Here is a 21887-nt window from a genome sequence, read left to right as displayed (position 1 = left end):
AGGGCAACTATACAGGCGTGCAGTTTGGTCTCTATACTGTCTTTTTCCCCGCTCCCATTGTATTTACATGCTTGACATTAGTAGTCGTCTAACTGTCTGGTAATTTTCCACAGAAGTTTATTCAGGGCGTCTGCACATCCTCTACTTCAAGGAGGCGCTCAGATTAAATACTTCCTGGAAATTTATGCTTCATGCCTCTATTATATTTCCATTTTCCCATTTTCCCGCATTATTCCTCTCCGATCTAGTCTGAGTGCTTGATTATTCTCACACACACACACACTATATATATATATATATATATATATATATATATATATATATATATATATATATATATATATATATATATATATATATATATATTTATATATATATATATATATATATATGTGTGTGTGTGTGTGTGTGTACTCACCTAATTGTGCTTGCGGGGGTTGAGCTTTGGCTCTTTGGAGTTGTGTGTGTGTGTGTGTGTGTGTGTGTGTGTGTGTGTGTGTGTGTGTGTGTGTGTGTACTCACCTAATTGTGCTTGCGGGGGTTGAGCTCTGGCTCTTTGGTCCCGCCTCTCAACCGTCAATCAACAGGTAGGATGTATGTGTGTGTGTGCCGTGAGTTGAGCGTCTGAGCTTTGGTCTCACCCTCTCAACTGTCAATCAACTGGTGCATAGATTCTTGAACCTACTGGGTTTTATCATATCTACATTTTAAACTGTGTATGGAGTTCATTCCATTGCACTCCATACATTTTTCAGACACTGAAAAATTTCTTTATAATATCTCTGTGGCTCATTTGGGCTCACAGTTTCCACCGTGTCCCCTTGTGTGTGATCCACCGGTGTTACATAATCTGTCTTTATCTAACATATCCAGTCCTCTGAGAATCTTGTATGTGGTGATCATATCTCCCCTAACACGAGCGTGCGCGCGCGCGTGTGGTACATCCACTTGATTCGATTTCTTATTTACGTCATCATCCCTTAGTGAGTTTTCTGGTGTTGTTGAGTTAAAAAAAAAACTGGTTTCTGTTCTGTTTTATCTCCGGCTTCCGTGAAGAATGAAGTGTTGTCATTAGCTTGTGTTCGGACGCGCTGTGTTCCGCTTTTAATGTTTTAGTGATAATATTTCATGTAGTATCTTGGTCTTTCGGTCTGTGTTTCGCTATCAGGCCCCATCTCCTTTTTATCTGGTGTAATGTCTCTTTTTTGTGCCCCGAGGGGCGAGTTTATAGGGCAGCGTCACTCATCCTGTGAGTGGACACACCGCCATAGCAGCATGTACAACACTCCCCAATAAAAAGAAAACCCCGCTGGGTTGTTCATCCCGTCCCTTGTACCCAGTTGCAGCTGAGACTTGCTTAACTGTCTCAAGTGAACAGCTTCTCAAACAAGAAGATTAACATTTGTCAACCCTTAAAATCTTACGTTATCTTGCGGGTGCAAAACGGAGATCGTTCTTAACTGTTATATTCCGCTTTCAGGTTCGTTGTTCTAGTACGGATTATGTGTTATATTTTTCGTCCTGAATGTTCTCTCCGTTGAGCTGTGTTCTATAGTTCTGGTCACATCCCTTGTTATCGAATGCAATAGTTCTTTGTCGTGGCTGTGTAATAGATCCTTATCGTGGCTCTGTGCCGTAGCTCTGTGCCGTGGACTGTATCGTAGCTCCGAGTCGTAGCTTGCGCTGGAGGCTCGCTACTGTCAATGGATAAATAGAGACATTCAGTAGTATGAAGTAGCCCTGATTGCTTGCCCTCGTAATGGCTTTCTACCTTAATTTCTTGCTGTCCTTCCTGCGCTTGCTGTCTTGCTTTCTTGCATAGTTAATTGTTTGAATGCTTCCATACTTGTTAGCTTGCTAGTGAGACTCAGTTCCCTCAGTTCCACGAGGAGATTGATCAACAGCAGTAGCAGGAACAGTAACAGGAACGGTACTGTTGATCAGCAGTAGCATCAACGGTATCATCAACAGTAGCCAAAACGGTATCATTAACAGTAGCAACAACGGAATTACCAGAAGTAGCAACAGTAGAGGTCTATAAGGATCTTACAACACTGGAAAAAGAATGAGATAGAGGTTACTTGATCGATACATTAGAGTTTCTGCAGCTGCTTGAAAGCGAACTCAAGAAATAGACGCTTAGATTCAGATTCTCAGAAGACTATCTGACAAGTCTTTAGAAAGGCCAGTCGCGGCACTCAAGAAATCCCAGCAGTGATTCCAACAATACTTCGCCAGACACGTCGGTCTTAGAGTGCTATCACTAGTACGAGCGAGAGTGCACGTCGATGCCTTAGTGAATTTACTATTCAAAACAGTGCATTATAGAACCAAGAGAAACCATTGGCTAAGCTCATTACAGGATTTGTTGACATTTTGTTGTTATAGTTTGTCACACTGACTAAAAAAATCTGTTATTCACTCTCATTATTAATGGTTCAGTTATAATTAATCAAAGAGAATCATTATTCCTTAATGAGTTACGAGCACACTCGATTTATCTATTTCCAGCAGTAATTTTATGTCTGGAAACTTTGTAATGAAACGTGTAATTGGTATTTAAGTCACCATTGATTAAGTTGGAGATTGGTAAAGACCAACGTGACTATTAACGTAAACACAACCTTATCTTGAGGTTATCTTGAGATGATTTCGGGGCTTTTTAGTGTCCCCGCGGCCCGGTCCTCGACCAGGCCTCCACCCCCAGGAAGCAGCCCGTAACAGCTGACTAACACCAAGGTACCTATTTTACTGCTAGGTAACAGGGGCATAGAGTGAATGAAACTCTGCCCCATTGTTTCTCGCCGGCGCCTGGGATCGAACCCAGGACCACAGGATCACAAGTCCAGCGTGCTGTCCGCTCGGCCGACCGGCTCCCTAACCTGGTGATAATATTTACATATGGAACGGCTGCATCACAGCAAGGAGTATTGAGAGTCTTTGACACTCTATATGTCTCGTTATTGGATTTAAGTAAGTGGATAGGTGGCGACTCTGGAGGATAGGCATGACCGTACTTATATAATGATCTACATGAGACCTAGATAAGGGATGAGGGCTAGAAATCGAGACTATGTGAGAACGACATAGCTACCGAAGAACAAGATCAGATTATCCTTAAATACTCCCAGGAATCATGTCTGAGTTACCTGGTAATTAAAATGTGCAAGAAAAGAGGGAGGAAGGGTGGAGAAAGATAAAGAGGTGTGTGAAGCAATAAACGAGGGATTATAGGCGAACCTTCGTCGGGGAATCTGAACACCCGAGAGACCTTGTACTTACTAAAGACGTCATTCAGTATAAGAGTATGTTAGCCAGACCACACACTAGAAGGTGAAGGGACGACGACGTTTCGGTCCGTCCTGGACCATTCTCAAGTCGATCGCCTTGTGAATGGTCCAGGACGGACCGAAACGTCGTCGTCCCTTCACCTTTTAGTGTGTGGTCTGGTCGACATACTTCAGCCACGTTATTGTGACTCATCGCCTGCATTCAGTATAAGACTTTGTATAGTAGTGATGACCTCTCGAAATAAATAAGGAAGCAAGTCTAAAGGTTAGAGACGACATATGAGATCTTACCATGAATCCTAAAGGCAGTGACACAAGCCTGACATTGCTGCAATTTAGAGCCCATCACTGCAACACAGCCATGGGCAATGAAGGAGTCAATGAAATACCTAAATATAAGAAAGAGAAGAAAACCAACAATACCGAGCCATTGTCAATGACCAATGTCACAAGAATTCCTTGCAAGCGACTCAAGCAACCAATCAACATGAGACTCGGGGAAGATCTCGAAGTATTGGGCTTCATCTCTTAAGCACCAACATGGACTCAGCGAAGGAAAGTCTCATTGGCAAACTTACTCGAGTTTTATCACAGATGACAGCTATAAAACAGGAGAAGAAGGGAGGGGCAGACCGCGTCTTTCCAGACTGCCATGAGGTAGGTGTTACAGATGAATATGGGGGAAACATGACAGTGACATACAAAATTCTAAAGAAAATCGATAAAACAGACAAGAAAGCAGTATTCAAAATGGTAAATAGTTGACCAAGCTAACTCTGATGTACTCAGGATAAGCCAATGAGCCACAGAGATATGAGGTATAACTTTCCATCCTCATATACCATCATATAACATTCTTGTTCTTCACTCATATTTTACTCATCATTTTCATATCACACTCGCATCTTATGCACATCAGGGGAAACTTGCGAGTAGGGAAAACAATTTCCTAATCCCGAAGAAGCTTGGACGAAAGTTTCACCTGTTTCGCTTTCCGGCGCTGCCCATTGTTTTGACACGAGTTTTGGCCGAGCGCTAATGAAGAAGAATTTGTCTGGCAGGAGGAGAGAAAGACGGGGAGAGGAGGAAGTGTAGAAGCAAGGAAGAAAGGAAGAAATCATACACATATATTATATATTTATATATATATAAATCTCTGTTTTATACATGAAACAGAGAGTTCTTTTATTCTGGCAATGGCTCCTATAACCCCATTCAGACCCCGGAGAAGCGACAGACTGTGCATCCTTCCCCCCATCCTCCCTACCCCCTGAGAGAGCCACTGAGACAGTGTCAGCAGTGAGATAAGGAGGAGGCTAGGAGGTAAGTGCCAGGGAACGGAAGCGGCAGAGGGTTTGGACAGGAAGAGGAGGAACAGGGATAGGAAAATTAAAAGGTGGAAGACGAGAGTTGCAAAAGAATTGAATTTAGGTGCCCAAGTGGAGGCTAAGGGGAGGGTAAGGGGAGGCTAAGGGGAGGGTAAGTGGAGACTAAGGGGAAGGTAAGTGGAAGCTAAGGAGAGGGTAAGGAAATAGTTCCTTGTAGGAAGAGGTGTAGGGGGCAAGAAGAGGGAAGTTAAGGAGGACTAAGGGATACAGGAAGAAGCGGACCACAAGGAAAAGGGGGAAAATTGCAGGAGGAGGCCAAGAAGTAGCAGAAGGAGGAGGCGGAGGAGGAGAAGAAGAAGGAGGCGAAGGAGGTGCGACAAGAGGGAGCGCGCCTTATCGGACCAACACAGCCGCCTGGCAAGTCAACACACGCCGCCATGACGGAAACCCTCTTTTACATTCATAGCGCATTACTTTTAATGAAACATAAAACTTACTTCGAGACAAATATCGTTTAGTATACTACCTCACAGCCCGATTTTACGAGCGGGCCGTCAGTCGCTCAATAAAGAGGCTTCCCTACACCCTCCCCCACCCTACTCCAAAATTGGAGTTGGAGTTTAAACTCAGGATTGGCTTGCACGACCCGTGTTAATTCACTCAGAAGTGGGATCCCGGCCCTCCGGAGACGCCTTCAACCCGCGAAACAAATTGAGACAAGTCGACGAGCTTTTGGAATGCTCTTGCCAGGCCTGTAAGTGAACCGCCAGTTCGGCCTCAATATCATGTTTGATCAGGCATGATGACCTTTTTACCGCTCGCAGGCCGCCGCAGCCTAACCAGCACCACCATCCAACCAATCTCGTCCCCAGGAATTTATATTTTTATCTATCTTTGGTCCTGACGTGAGAGGAACTGGCTGCCGCTAATATAAGGAAGAGTGGAGACTTTGATCACCCTCCCCCCTCCCGCGCTTCCCTTCCCATTCCCCAGGTCAAGAGAGCCACCCCATCACTCCCCTTCCTTCACCCCCCTTCCCCAAGCCCTCCCATCATCGGATTACCCGACATCACACGCACCCAAATATTTCTGAATTAGGACGGATCACATCGCCGCTTATCTGGGCGGAATTCGGAGGGTAAATTCCACGGGAAAACTGTCAGGCTGCCTCCTGGTAATCCACCTCAGACTGACTGATGGAAAACTGTATCAGATTAGAAGACGTAAATTGCACATCCAAGCCGGTGGAGCCGTGGAGGCCGAGGGGACGGCGGTGGCGTCCATTCTGGACCAGGGTCTCGGGTGTGCGATAGACGGTACAGAGAGGGACGGTACAGAGAGGGACGGTAAGGTGAGCGACGGAACGGAGCTACAGACATTCACGTGCCCCTGTCAGGAGTGGATGACGTGGGCGTTCGCATATTAAACAGAGCAGGCTACTAGGGAGAAGGGATGGACAGAGCAGGGCACTAGAAGGGGGTGGACAGAGCAGGGCACTAGAAGGGGGTGGACAGACTAGGCCACTAGGGAGAAGGGAGAGAAGAAGCAATACACCAGGGAGAAAGGTAGACAGAGCAGGCCACCAGGGAGAAAGGTAGACAGAGCAGGCCAGTAAGGAGAGCGAAGAAGAAATTAATTCTCCATCGCGTTGCCGAGGGGTCGACCCCTTACCCCCCCTCCCACTCAGACAACTGCACCTGCTCTTTTAATCCACCAGTATTGTATAGCAGGCGAATACCACGCTGGAAGCGGCGGGAACCCGCCTCAGCGTCTCCTCACAGAAGGCTTCACTCAGTATGAGTAAACCCCAAGTATGAGAGGCCCAGAAGAAGGAACCTTAGAGATGATAACCCCCTTTATGATTACATCTCCCAGTGCAAAGAACGCCAGAAAGGCCATTGCGGAAGTATGTGGTTCCCTCAGTGTTCCAGGGGCCCCCCTATCCATAATATGGGATACAAATGTGATGGAACCCCCCCATTTAATCCTATGACAGAATACACCGCCCCTTCACCTTCAATTCCCAGTGGGAACATTGGTGAGAATAATGAGAGGAGGTGAGGTGGAGGTGAGAAGATTCAGCATCACTTGACTGGGAGAAAATCTTTGTAATAATAATTTTTAATGTATTGATTTGACAGCAGTTTGATGAAAATAATGATATACCATAAAAGGAATATTTAAAGAGTATTTAAAAATATATAAATAAAATGGAAGAGATTATTATTATTATCTTTCTTGACAATTAATTAATATTTTATCTAATCTGAGGATTTCAATTAAGTCTTATTATAGTGAGGATAATGCTGGTATTCACTGTCACGCAGGACAGAGGGTCATACACAAGACAATAGGTCTAAACTAGCACATGTATATCATGGTTACAATCAATCTTTTAATGTATGAATATGTAAAAACAACTTTCTACTGTGCACTGCCACACAAGAGCAGGGATGGGTTCATAAGTGATGCAGCTTAGAAGTAATATAAGTAAAATTGTTCTTCATTCTTTAAAACGGACAAGCAAATTTTGGATAAATTGTTAGGATGTCGTCCAGAACACCTGAGTCAATGGAATAGTTACACAGTTGGTGGTACAAGTGGCCAGGAGGTCTAAAATCTTTTTACAGTTTCTCACTTAACAATATAGTGTTCTAGTGAATGCACTACAGAGAGAGAGAGAGAGAGAGAGAGAGAGAGAGAGAGAGAGAGAGAGAGAGAGAGAGAGAGAGAGAGAGAGAGAGAGAGCCAGCCAGAGAGAGAGAGAGAAAGAGAAAGAGAGAGAGAGAGAGAGAGAGAGAGAGAGAGAGAGAGAGAGAGAGAGAGAGAGAGAGAGAGAGAGCCAGCCAGAGAGAGAGAGAGAAAGAGAAAGAGAGAGAGAGAGAGAGAGAGAGAGAGAGAGAGAGAGAGAGAGAGAGAGAGAGAGAGAGAGAGGGAGAGACAAGCAAGGGGTGGGGATGAAGGGGATGGGGGGGACAGATAGACGGCGTCAACCAAGCCTATTCTCCACACAGGAACGGTGGTGGTGGTGGGGGGGGGGGGGGGGGGGAGGGGGGAGGCCGTGGTCAGGGCGCGTGTAATTGAAACTTTGTGAGAAAAACGATAACACTTCCCCCAAATTCCGCTATACGGCGAACGTCAAATTGCAGGTGAGATGAAATTGTCAGGCGTTGATTACGTGGCTGGCGGCCACCCCGGCCACACACACACACACACACACAACCTCTACCACGCCCCACACACACACTCACACACACACACACACACACACACACACACACACACACACACACACACACACACACACACACACACAACCTCTACCACGCCCCACACACACACTCACACACACACACACACACACACACACACACTCACACACACACACACACACACACACACACACACACACACACACACACACACACACAACCTCTACCACGCCCCACACACACACACACTCACACACACTCACACACACACACACAACCTCTACCACGCCCCACACACACACACACTCACACACACTCACACACACACACACACAACCTCTACCACGCCCCACACACACACACACACACACACACACACACACACACACACACACACACACACACACACACACACACAACCTCTACCACGCCCCACACACACACACACTCACACACACACACACAACCTCTACCACGCCCCCCCCCCCCCACACACACACACAAGATGACCTAGACAGACTGAGTGAATGCTCCAACAAATGGTTGTTCAAGTTCAACCCGAGTAAATACAAAGTAATGAAACTAGGCGATGGAAACAGGAGGGCAGACACAGGATACAAAATGGGAAATGAAGTGCTTCATGAAATGGAAAGAAAGAAAGATCTAGGAGTTGATATCACACCAAACCTGTCTCCTGAAGCCCACATAAAAAGAATTACGTCTGCGGCACATGCGAGGCTGGCTAACATCAGAACAGCCTTCAGAAACCTGTGTAAGGAATCATTCAGAACCTTGTATACCACATATGTAAGACCAGTCCTGGAATATGCGGCCCCAGCATGGAGTCCGTACCTTGTCAAGCACAAGATGAAGCTGGAAAAAGTTCAGAGGTATACCACTAGGCTAGTCCCAGAACTAAGAGGCATGAGTTACGAGGACAGGCTGCGGGAAATGTACTTTACAACACTGGAAGACAGAAGAGTAAGGGGAGACTTGATCACTACCTACAAAATTCTCAGGGGAATTGACAGGGTAGACAAGGATAAACTATTCAACACTGGTGGTACGCGAACAAGAGGACACAGGTGGAAACTGTGTACCCAAATGAGCCACAGGAACGTTAGAAAGAACTTTTTCAGTGTCAGAGTAGTTAACAGGTGGAATGCATTAGGCAATGATGTGGTGGTGGAGGCTGACTCCATACACAGTTTCAAATGTAGATATGACAGAGCCCAGTAGGCTCAGGATCCCAGCATCGGTTGATTGACGGTTGAGAGGCGGGACCAAAGAGCCAAAGTTCAACCCCCGCAAGCACAAATAGGTGAGTACACACACACACCCCTCGAATTATTAGCCAATTTATATTCAGCAGAGAGAGAGAGAGAGAGAGAGAGAGAGAGAGAGAGAGAGAGAGAGAGAGAGAGAGAGAGAGAGAGAGAGAGAGAGAGAGAAAAGAAAGGGGCCATACGCATCTTGTGTCAACACGCCCAGTGGAATGATATCATCAAAGGATAGATGAAAGTCACATTCGCTTAGCAAATTGTGTTCTCATCCCCTGGCGGGCTGGGTCCTCTGAGGGCACGTGTCTCATTGACCGTGAAACACGGCACCAGGCGCCTTTTGACCCATGACACTCATCCCCAGGTCGGTGGGAGGGCTGGGGGTAGATGGGTGGGCTGGGGTAGATTGGAGGGCTGGGTCAAGTTTATGTAGATCGGGTTAGGCAAGTAGGCTGGGACAGACAAGCTGGCTAGGGTAGACAGATATGCCTGTACAGGCATATATACGTGCTGGCGTAGAGAGTTTGGAGGAGAGAAGCTGTTCTGAGACAGGCATGTGAGTTTGCGACAGGTAGGAAACAGCTATAGAGCTGTAGGGAAACTTTCTGAAGGCCTCCACCTCATCTTCACCTGGTCTTCAGGACATATTAAAAGAGAATACTCATAATAACAATTTGGGTGTATTATAACGCAGTTATAATAACAGTGGCGCACAGTAACTCTGCCCCAGCATGCGTCACTCACAATAAAGCTGCAAAAACTAGACCAAATTCAACAATTTAAGAGCCTAATAAAATACCAGTGACGAAGATTTAAACCAAATTACTGGAGACTAAAATGGGCAGAATACAGCGATAATAAATTGTGAGAATGAAAGGTGCAAGAGACTAGGAGGGAAAACTGGCATTCTTAAATGGGTTCACCATTGTACAAAAGTTCATATCATAGTCAGAAGAGTGTGAACAATGTACTGAACAAGCAGGATATGGGCTCACTAATACCACAGGTGGTGACTGATTAAGAAAGTAATCATACTGGTTAATGGAAAAAATAGATAAATCCCTACTTATTGGTCATCTCAAAAAACAAAAAAGTGCTGCTGATCTGATCAATATAGGAGTTCTTTACACAAACTTCGTTATAATCATTATCGATAAGATCATTAACTACAATCGCCAATAATAATTATAGCCATGAAATATTATTTATAATCTATAATCATATACAAGACCTAAGGGGTGGGGGGTGCCAGAGGTATCATGACGGAAATTCCTAAACCATGAGTGAAGTGTTCTGTTGAAGATCTTTTGGTTTAGGAACCCCTGTAATGATGCTTCATGGTTTAGGAACCCCTGTAATGATACTTCATGGTTTAGGAACCCCTGTAATGATGCTTCATGGTTTAGGAACCCCTGTAATGATGCTTCATGGTTTAGGAACCCCTATAATGATGCTTCATGGTTTAGGAACCCCTGTAATGATACTTCATGGTTTAGGAACCCCTGTAATGATGCTTCATGGTTTAGGAACCCCTGTAATGATACTTCATGGTTTAGGAACCCCTGTAATGATACTTCATGGTTTAGGAACCCCTGTAATGATGCTTCATGGTATAGGAACCCCTGTAATGATGCTTCATGGTTTAGGAACCCCTGTAATGATGCTTCATGGTATAGGAACCCCTGTAATGATGCTTCATGGTTTAGGAACCCCTGTAATGATACTTCATGGTATAGGAACCCCTGTAATGATACTTCATGGTTTAGGAACCCCTGTAATGATGCTTCATGGTTTAGGAACCCCTGTAATGATGCTTCATGGTTTAGGAACCCCTGTAATGATGCTTCATGGTATAGGAACCCCTGTAATGATGCTTCATGGTTTAGGAACCCCTGTAATGATACTTCATGGTATAGGAACCCCTGTAATGATGCTTCATGGTATAGGAACCACTGTAATGATGCTTCATGGTTTAGGAACCCCTGTAATGATACTTCATGGTATAGGAACCCCTGTAATGATACTTCATGGTTTAGGAACCCCTGTAATGATACTTCATGGTTTAGGAACCACTGTAATGATACTTCATGGTTTAGGAACCCCTGTAATGATACTTCATGGTTTAGGAACCACTGTAATGATACTTCATGGTTTAGGAACCCCTGTAATGATACTTCATGGTTTAGGAACCACTGTAATGATACTTCATGGTTTAGGAACCCCTGTAATGATACTTCATGGTTTAGGAACCCCTGTAATGATACTTCATGGTTTAGGAACCCCTGTAATGATACTTCATGGTTTAGGAACCACTGTAATGATACTTCATGGTTTAGGAACCCCTGTAATGATACTTCATGGTTTAGGAACCCCTGTAATGATACTTCATGGTTTAGGAACCCCTGTGATGATGCTTCATGGTATAGGAACCCCTGTAATGATACTTCATGGTATAGGAACCCCTGTAATGATACTTCATGGTATTGGAACCCCTGTAATGATGCTTCATGGTTTAGGAACCCCTGTAATGATGCTTCATGGTTTAGGAACCCCTGTAATGATACATCATGGTTTAGGAACCCCTGTAATGATACTTCTTGGTTTAGGAACCCCTGTAATGATACTTCATGGTATAGGAACCCCTGTAATGATACTTCATGGTATAGGAACCCCTGTAATGATGCTTCATGGTTTAGGAACCCCTGTAATGATGCTTCATGGTTTAGGAACCCCTGTAATGATGCTTCATGGTTTAGGAACCCCTGTAATGAAACTTCATGGTTTAGGAACCCCTGTAATGATGCTTCATGCTTAGGTATCCAGAACAAACATGACACTACCTCACCATTGTCATCTGGCCCATGGTAAACACCATCAAATCCCATAACACACCATTCTAACCTCAAACATAAACTGGACGACCACTATCATTATCCAGATAATATTCCACGCTACTCAAAACCAACCACACATCCTTAGCCATCCCAAACCACCACCACTAGCACCACAACTACCACCACAACCACCACCAGCACCCCGCAGGCATCAGGGTAACAGAGCAGGCTGTGACAGGTAGCAGCCACGACCACATATAATCGCACCGGCACTATTGAAAAGCGATAGCATTTTCTGGCTGTTTTAGTCCTATTTATGGCGCAAACGTTTGACATTACGAAGCGATATTTTCCGCTCAAATGTGCCTCACGCAGATGTATATAACGGAGGCTGTGTGGTCCGGTCCATATAATGGCAGTGAGGCTTTACAGATTCTTCATACAAACTGCCTCTCGCTCCCTGCCTAAATTTATCGGGACGCGATTTATCGAAGTTGGTCCTGAAAATGGGCGCGTTTCCTTGCCGTTAAAACTGGGAATATTGTCGAACACTGTCAACCAGAACAACAAATATCAGCTGTTATTGTTATTATTGGGGATTATATTATTACATTTTTTAATATGTCTTCTCTCATTTGGGTATTTTTGTTTACATTGGGTTCTGTGCTTCTCCTATTCTGATTGGGTTCTGTGCTTCTCCTATTCTGATTGGGTTCTGTGCTTCTCCTATTCTGATTGGGTTCTGTGTCTTTTTTCCCCCTCCCTCCTTCCTTCCCCATGTAACCCTCCAAGCTCCATCGTTCTTCCTCCCTCCCTGTAGTGCCCTCGCTCCCTCCCTCGCCCCGTCCATCAGCCAGGGAGGGAGGAAACATTGAGAAGACACACGGGAGACACTTCCGGAGCTCGTGTCTCATCGTAAATATTCACACATTCACCAAACACGAGTCTGGCCCACACGCTCTTAGGGGGCGTTCCGCCCCCCCGCCCCTCGGGGGCGATGGGGTTGGTGAGGGGTGTGGGGGAGGGGTGATGAATAGAAGAGGGGGGTCCCTCCCCTCCCTCACATCGTCACTTTCAACTCTCTTTCCGATCTTTCAACCGTACCATATCCCATTATGTACTTGAGGAACGAACTCTCCACTCGCAGAGTCAACCCATTGATGGGTGCTGGGGATTACCACTCCCATTGTCTCAACCATAACGACCAAACTACCAATATCCAAATATGAACATGAATAATATGCAAGCAAAATAAATTAAGTTCACTAAAAAGAGTTTATTAAGATGAGCATAGAGATCCAGACATGTCATAGCTTACTTGAACAGATTGATCAGTGTTCATTAATTCGAGTTATCAGTATATATATATATATATATATATATATATATATATATATATATATATATATATATATATATATATATATATATATCACAATCACAGTGTGTGCGAGCGAATGGGCACACACACACACATATTTGTTTCGAAAAGAATCGCCTACTTTTAAAATAAATTGCCCATATATATAGAACGGTTGGGCACAACATATAATCTGGAATGAGAATCTATTACATTTAATCCCAAAGTAATTCGTTAATAATGGCTTTCACTTGCACTTCGCCCAGTATTGACCTGAACAAATGCAGTGAATTCAGCGAGAGCACAAAAACATATATATATGTTTTTAAAAATAACTTTTAGTACTGGGGAGGGTAGAAGGTATTCCATACGAAAATTGTAGTATTGGGTTGGAGAGAGAGGGAGAGAGAGAGAGAGAGAGAGAGAGAGAGAGAGAGAGAGAGAGAGAGAGAGAGGGAGAGAGAGAGAGAGGGAGAGAGAGAGAGAGAGAGAGAGAGAGAGAGAGAGAGAGAGAGAGAGAGAGAGAGAGAGAGGGAGAGAGAGAGAGAGGGAGAGAGAGAGAGAGAGAGAGAGGGAGAGATATGAGAGAGAGAGAGAGAGAGAGAGAGAGAGAGAGAGAGAGAGAGAGAGAGAGAGAGAGAGAGAGAGAGAGAGAGAGAGAGAGAGAGAGAGAGAGAGAGGGAGAGATATGAGAGAGAGAGAGAGAGAGAGAGAGAGAGAGCGAGAGAGAGAGAGGGAGAGAGAGAGAGAGAGAGAGAGAGAGCGAGAGAGAGAGAGGGAGAGAGAGAGAGAGAGAGAGAGAGAGAGAGAGAGAGAGAGAGAGAGAGAGAGAGCGAGAGAGAGAGAGGGAGAGAGAGAGGAGGGAGAGAGAGAGAGAGAGAGAGAGAGAGAGAGAGAGAGAGAGAGAGAGAGAGAGAGAGAGAATATAACAGGGTTTCGGCACTCATAATATGTGAATAAAATTTCATAGCAATTGCCTGTATATGAACAGCAAATAATAATAATAATAATAATAATAATAATAATAATAATAATAATAATAATAATAATAATAATAATAATAATACAGAGAATAATTACACTAACGTGACTATCAATGAGAAAATCCGTAGGAGCTGTTATGAGGGATCGAACCTATGTGGTGGGTGTTCCTAGTCACACGCGTCTAGTGACTTAATCCTTCTAGATTAATAATAATCATCTAAAGGTTATATTTGCAGAATAAGAGCAATGGTTTAAAATAATACAATTTGGACTCAGAAAAATCACATAATGTAACAAATTAGAAATAATTTGTTACATTATGTAAAAATTTATTAATAAAGGTTGTGACTCTGGGTTTTAACAGATTGCTAATATAGTTACTAAATAATTAAATATAATATTCAAATATAAATAAACTGAGAATAATTCGAGGTGGCCCAGGCACTTGGTAATGAAACAAGAGGGTGCTCCCTGGGTAGAATTCTGACGTTTCGACTCTATATTTACTGCAGATTGAGGGAGTTTCACTTACCACTTAGTGAAACTGACCTTACAAGAACCTCTGGTATTAATAGCTGAAGACATATCACTAAGGAGCTCTTTACCACAGCTCCTTACAAGGAGTTGGAGCTGTGGTTTAACAGGTTGAGAACATGCCATTAAGACCTTCGACTTACACTGCAACCATCAATACTTATACCTAGTTTACCTTCAGCTCTTGGGTGTCGACTTTCAAACTCTAATAGACTGGTTTACAGGTTCCAGGGACATTGGCCTCTGGCAAAAATATATATATTTGAAACTGTGTTTAGAGTCAGCTCCTAACACTTCACTTTTTAGCACAAACCATTTGTTCACTAATATAACACTGAAAATATTCTCTCTAAAGCTTCTATGGCTCACTTGGTTACTTAGCATCCACCTGTATACCTTAGTTCATGTGCCAGCCAAGCCAAACAGTCAATTCTTATCTGTCCTGTCTTAACTCCTATGGATTTTGTATGCAGTGATTATGTGTCGTCTGCTTCTCCTTTTTAGTTAGTAAAGATTCTATCAATGTGGTCTAAAAGGAACATGGGAAAGTTCACTAGCGTCTTAAAATGTTCTTCGAACACGAAATTCAAACCACACAGACTAAAAGAAATCATGAATGCCTGTGATAACCCGGATTGACCCTTTGAAGCGGTGACCTAGAGACGCTCTCGAGGACAATATATTATATTCCCAAACCTCTTTGTTTACAACGTTAGAACACACACGATATGTCACCAAACAACAATGCACGAGCTTTAACAACAATAACAGGACATCCTTCCTGACCTAAAGAAGTCTCCCTGCGGGGCGGGAGGCGGCGGACACGACAATATATTCTTGCGTTGGTTCTCCTCCCACTGGCGCTTGGGGAAGGCAGCAGAGGTGAATGGGCGAAGTAGGCAGGACGCCTCTAAGCTCCCAGATCATGGAGGTCGTCTCTTGGGGAACCCCTGACTCCACACAAGCCCTCTCTCTCTCTCTCTCTCTCTCTCTCTCTCTCTCTCAAATCCACCCTCCGTTCCTTCCCTTTCTCCCTGTTTCAGTCTTCCACTCTCCTTCATCACTACTCTTCATTTCCTTCCTCTATCACTCTATTCCTTCTACCCACCGTCCATCTCTCCCTCTTTCCTCTCTTCTGCTTCGGAGTGGGTGAGAGGAAGGGGAAGGGCTGGGAGGATAATTTACAGGTTTAATATTGAGAACAGTAATGGGAGCTGTACATAATGACGCCCCCCATGCATACCTCCTGTCTGCCTCCTGCTTGTCTGCCAGCCTGTTTTCTGCTTGATTGTCTGCCAGCCTGTTTTCTGCTTGATTGTCTGCCAGTCTGCCTCCTGCTTGCTTGTCTGCCAGTCTGCCTTCTGCTTGCTTGTCTGCCACCCTGCCTCCTGCTTGCTTGTCTGCCACCCTGCCTCCTGCTTGCTTGTCTGCCAGCCTGCCTCCTGCTTGCTTGTCTGCCAGCCAACCCAATGACTACAGGTGTGTCAGCCTACCTCATGCCTTTCGTCCAGCCTGTCTAACACCTTGTCTGCTGACCTGCCAGCCTACCTGCTGACCATGAATCAACACACACATCTTCCATGACTTTACCTGCCCCAGGACCTCCCTCAATGTTGTTGTTATAGATTCAGCTACTAGGAACAAAAAGTTCCAAGTAGCACGGGCTATGGTGAGCCCGTAGTGGACTTACCTGGCACAGGAGCGGGGCTGTAACAATTGGGTCCCTCAATTCCCTTCCCGTCATCTATACCCTTCTCGCCCCTTCACCTATACCCTCATTTGTTTCTTTCTCTATTTTTGTCACTACATGTTCTGATTACTTCCGGTGGCCTATTCTCTCTCTCTCTCTCTCTCTCTCTCTCTCTCTCTCTCTCTCTCTCTCTCTCTCTCTCTCTCTCTCTTCTCTCTCTCTCTCTCTCTCTCTCACCAGCCTGATTACACACCTCTAATTTCGTAGCTTTCCCTTTCAATGCACACGCAAGGTTCACCTCGCCTAAGGCCCCCTGGGCCCCTCGCCCCGGTGCTCGAGGGGCGTCCTGGGCCCCTCGCCCGGGTGCTCGAGGGCGTCTAGGGCCCCTAGGCCCGGGTGCTCGAGGCCCTCTGGGCCCTCGCCCGGGTGCTCGAGGGGCGTCCTGGGCCCCTCGCCCGGGTGCTCGAGGCCCTCTGGGCCCTCGCCCGGGTGCTCGAGGGGCGTCCTGGGCCCCTCGCCCGGGTGCTCGAGGGGCGTCCTGGGCCCCTCGCCCGGGTGCTCGAGGGGCGTCCTGGGCCCCTCGCCCGGGTGCTCGAGGGCCCCTGGGCCCCTCACTAAGATTACATGAAATGTTACTCGTCCCTAACTGCTGATTTTTCTCAAGAAATAAAAGCGATAATCAACGACTCTGTGAAGGGTGCGATTTGACGTCACACTAGAGAGGGTGAATATGGCGGTCACTCTAGCAGGGGGAAGGATTGTCGGTCACTCTAGCAGGGGGGGAGGATTGTCGGTCACTCTAGCAGGGGGGGAGGATTGTCGGTCACTCTAGCAGGGGGGGAGGATTGTCGGTCACTCTAGCAGGGGGAAGGATTGTCGGTCACTCTAGCAGGGGGGGAGGATTGTCGGTCACTCTAGCAGGGGGGGAGGATTGTCGGTCACTCTAGCAGGGGGGGAGGATTGTCGGTCACTCTAGCAGGGGGGGAGGATTGTAACAAGAATTGTTACGCTGAGTTTTCTGTGTCAAGCTTTATAGTTTGCAAGACTTGATTGTAGTTTGTGCTGAGAGAGAGTCGGTTGTTGACGTGTTGTGATCTGTGCGGTGATGGTGGTGTTGATGGTGGTGGTGGTTGTGGTGAGGGTGTTGGTGGTGGTGATGGTGGTGATGGTGATGGTGATGGTGATGGTGGTGGTGATGGTGGTGGTGATGGTGGTGGTGGTTGTGGTGAGGGTGTTGGTGATGGTGGTGGTGAGGGTGTTGGTGGTGGTGATGGTGATGGTGGTGGTGATGGTGGTGGTGGTTGTGGTGAGGGTGTTGGTGGTGGTGATGGTGGTGATGGTGATGGTGATGGTGATGGTGGTGGTGATGGTGGTGGTGATGGTGGTGGTGAGGGTGTTGGTGGTGGTGATGGTGATGGTGGTGGTGATGGTGGTGGTGGTTGTGGTGAGGGTGTTGGTGGTGGTGATGGTGATGGTGGTGGTGGTGGTGGTGATGGTGGTGGTGAGGGTGTTGGTGGTGGTGATGGTGATGGTGATGGTGATGGTGGTGGTGGTTGTGGTGAGGGTGTTGGTGGTGGTGATGGTGGTGAGGGTGTTGGTGGTGGTGATGGTGGCGGTGATGGTGGTGGTGATGGTGGTGGTGGTTGTGGTGAGGGTGTTGGTGGTGGTGATGGTGGTGATGGTGATGGTGGTGGTGATGGTGGCGGTGATGGTGGTGTTGATGGTGGTGGTGGTTGTGGTGAGGGTGTTGGTGGTGGTGATGGTGGTGATGGTGATGGTGGTGGTGATGGTGACGGTGATGGTGGTGTTGATGTTGGTGGTGGTTGTGGTGAGGGTGTTGGTGGTGGTGATGGTGGTGAGGGTGTTGGTGATGGTGATGGTGGTGGTGATGGTGGTGGTGATGGTGGTGGTGGTTGTGGTGAGGGTGTTGGTGGTGGTGATGGTGGTGAGGGTGTTGGTGATGGTGATGGTGGTGGTGATGGTGGTGGTGATGGTGGTGGTGATGGTGGTGATGGTGATGGTGGTGGTGATGGTGATGGTGATGGTGGTGGTGGTGGTGGTGGTGATGGTGGTGGTGTTGGTGGTGATAGTGATGTTGGTGGTGATGGTGTCGGTAGTAATGATGATGATGCTGGTGATGGAGATGAGAAGATCTTCCCCAGCGTGCCACCCCGAAGCTAAGCATCATCGCTCACCACACCATCAGACCATGCACCAACTAACGACCATTTCCTCTGCCGATTCACCACCGTCGCTTCCAAATGCTAACATTCCCGAGATCACAGGGTCGCCCCAGGCCACCCCCAGGCCGCCCCCAGGCCGCCCCTGGCCGCCCCTGGCCGCCCGTGGCCGCCCCAGGCCGTCCCTGGCCGCCCGTGGCCGCCCCAGGCCGCCCCCAGGCCGCCCGTGGCCGCCCGTGGCCGCCCGTGGCCGCCCGTGGCCGCCCCAGGCAGCCGCCGAAGGAGGGAGTGCCAAAAAGCCTTTGATACAGTACCGCAGATGGGAGAGCCATTCAAACTCGAGAGGCAGGCGGGAGTGAGCGGGAAGGCCCTAGCATGGGCAAGGAACTACCTAACAGGAAGGAGTCAGAGAGTTACGGTAAAGAGCAAGAAGTCCGACTGGCGAACAGTAACGAGTGGAGTACCTCAAGGATCGGTGCTGGGACCAGTTCTATTTCTAATATACGTGAACGACATGTTTACATGAGTAGAGTCCTACATGTCAATGTTCGCGGATGACGCAAAGTTGATGAGAAGAGCGGTGCGGATTGATGAGGATTGCAGGATCCTCCAAGAGGACCTGAACAGGTTGCAGAGATGATCAGAGAAATGACCATGGAAATGAAGTGGTTGGTGGAACAGAGGTGATGGTGTTGGTGGTTCACCATCAATACCTTCCCTAACAGGCACGTCATAACCAACCACAATCAACCATAGCCACATCTTCCGGAAACACCGCCAAAACAGTGTCCGTCAGGACCACCCTTCGTTCGCTCTGAAAACTCCCTACTACCACGCCAACCACCACCACCGTCAACCACCACTACCACCACCACCACCACTACCACAGACGTGATCGTTCCCCCAAGATATCTCCCCAGCCACGCCATTCAGCCAATGAGGAATACATTATAAGAATTGCTGTACCATTTGTTAACACATCTCAAACAATATTTCCTGGAGACGATTTTTCAACCGTTGGCTGAAAGTTGGCAGAATAATTCTGGGATTTGGAGTCTGGCGCGGACCCGGTTGGTGGCCGGGGAAGTGTAGTGTGACGGGGCTCACCTCGACCAGTTGGTGGTGTGACTGTAGCTCCTTACAATATGCTCCGTCACACCCACACGTATGTGAGCATATGTGAGCTGGAGCATCAATTATCGTGACATCAACGAAGATTGTCATTCGTCAAAACTTGGCTGTCAAAGTGTCATTCATCGTGGACCTCTACAAGCTCCCCGGACACAACAACCTCCACTCTACAACTCTACCAGCTCTCTCTCTCGCACATACGATCACCCACACATACACACATACATGCACGCCTACCTGCTGATATACCTACACGTGCACCCACCTCGTACACCCCCCCCCCCACACACAAACACACACACACATCCATCCCCACACACACACACATCCATCCCCACACACACACACATCCATCCCCACACACACACACACACATCCATCCCCACACACACACACATCCAACCCCACACACACACACATCCAACCCCACACACACATCCATCCCCACACACACACACACATCCATCCCCCCACACACACACACACAGACCTACAAAAGGCAACAAACAGGTCGTTCATCTTTCACAGTCACACACACACACAAGCTTGACTAATGAAGGCCATCGGAACGAGGCGAGCTCTGATTGGCGAGGAGCTCATCTATGGCGAGTCACTGCCTGACTCGCCATAGATGTACAGTGCCTTGTATAATATATATGTGTGTATATAACAGTAACAATTATACAACTAGCTTCAAAAGATGTCACTTGCTTAGATAAATGAACTATGGGGTTCAGTTCCCGAACCCATTATATGTCTCTAATCCTTTCCACCGCCGCCCACGGGATGGGTATAGGGTGGAATTCATTCTTTCAGTGCACCAGGAAAGAATGAAGCCAACGAATGCAATTGAAGCCATTCCAAGCTAGCAACAAAGCACCTGTGAAAGGAGAAAGCACCTGTGAAAGGAGAAAGCACCTGTGAAAGGAGAAACTGAACGCACACCCGTAAAAATCTAACAACTGAAAGCTATTACAAACTGCTTTGAAAAGAAGAGTTAAATGCTCTGGCAGCATTGTAGGGCTTCATAATTGCTGTTATATTGCAGGATGCAATTTTCCCGTCGCTAACGACCGTCAGTGATACACACTAATATCAATGGTGAGATTTTGTCTGATGTGCCTGCTACACACACACACACACACACACACAGGAATACTCTTCACACACACATACTCTTCAGGAATCTGTACACCTGTTGATTGACGGTTGAGAGGCGGGACCAAAGAGCCAGAGCTCAACCCCCGCAAACACAACTAGGTGAGTACGCACACACACACACACACACACACACACACACACACACACACACACACACACACACACACACACACACACACACACACACACACACATACACAAGATATGATAGAGCCCAGTAGGCTCAGGAATCTGTACACCAGTTCATTGACAGTTGAGAGGCGGGACCAAAGAGCCAAAGCTCAACCCCCGCAAGCACAATTAAGTGAGTACAATTAGGTGAGTACACACACACACACACACACACACACACACACACACACACACACACACACACACACACACATGCGGTAACACAATGTTTTGATAGTGTTGAGAGGTATAAATATACTCGCACTATAATTGTCTTCCCCTGTGTTCTCTCTCTCTAGCTCACTTTTCCTCGTCTCCCTTCTCCTCCTCCTCCTCCTCCTCTATCTCCTCTTCATTTTCAACGTCTCTTACATTTTCCGATTGTTCTATTGTTTTGATCACAGCGCTTCAATCACAACGGCGCCAATCAGCATATTGGACGCGGCACTCAGCCGCCTGACTGATTAATTGCTGTGACAATTTCAGTCATTAAATTAAAACACTGAATTACAGTGCTTGTTGGAAGTTCATTTTCACCAGAACGACACCAGCTTTATATTACCGACACCCAGCACAACAACACCCTCCACACCTGCTGTAGCTACACCCCTCCACACCTGCACCCCTCCACACCTGAGGGCACAACACCTACACTTGACAGCATAATGCTCTCTAATATTTACACCGACAACTATCGTGAAAGCACCTTCTCAAGTCCACACCTTCCAAACT

The 21887-nt window shown here is 46.7% G+C and overlaps 1 protein-coding gene across 1 annotated transcript; it reads right to left on the bottom strand.

Moving 5' to 3' along the window:
* Positions 1–10552: 10552 nt before the first annotated feature.
* Positions 10553–11995, bottom strand: LOC138353336 (aggrecan core protein-like). The gene has a single exon (XM_069306215.1). The coding sequence runs from the start codon at positions 11993–11995 to the stop codon at positions 10553–10555; it is 1443 nt and encodes a 480-aa protein (XP_069162316.1).
* Between the last annotated feature and the right edge of the window lie 9892 nt (positions 11996–21887).

Source organism: Procambarus clarkii, chromosome 57, assembly GCF_040958095.1.
Source record: "Procambarus clarkii isolate CNS0578487 chromosome 57, FALCON_Pclarkii_2.0, whole genome shotgun sequence".
In the NCBI taxonomy this organism is placed as follows: domain Eukaryota; kingdom Metazoa; phylum Arthropoda; class Malacostraca; order Decapoda; family Cambaridae; genus Procambarus; species Procambarus clarkii.
This window is presented reverse-complemented; position numbering and strand designations above follow the sequence as displayed.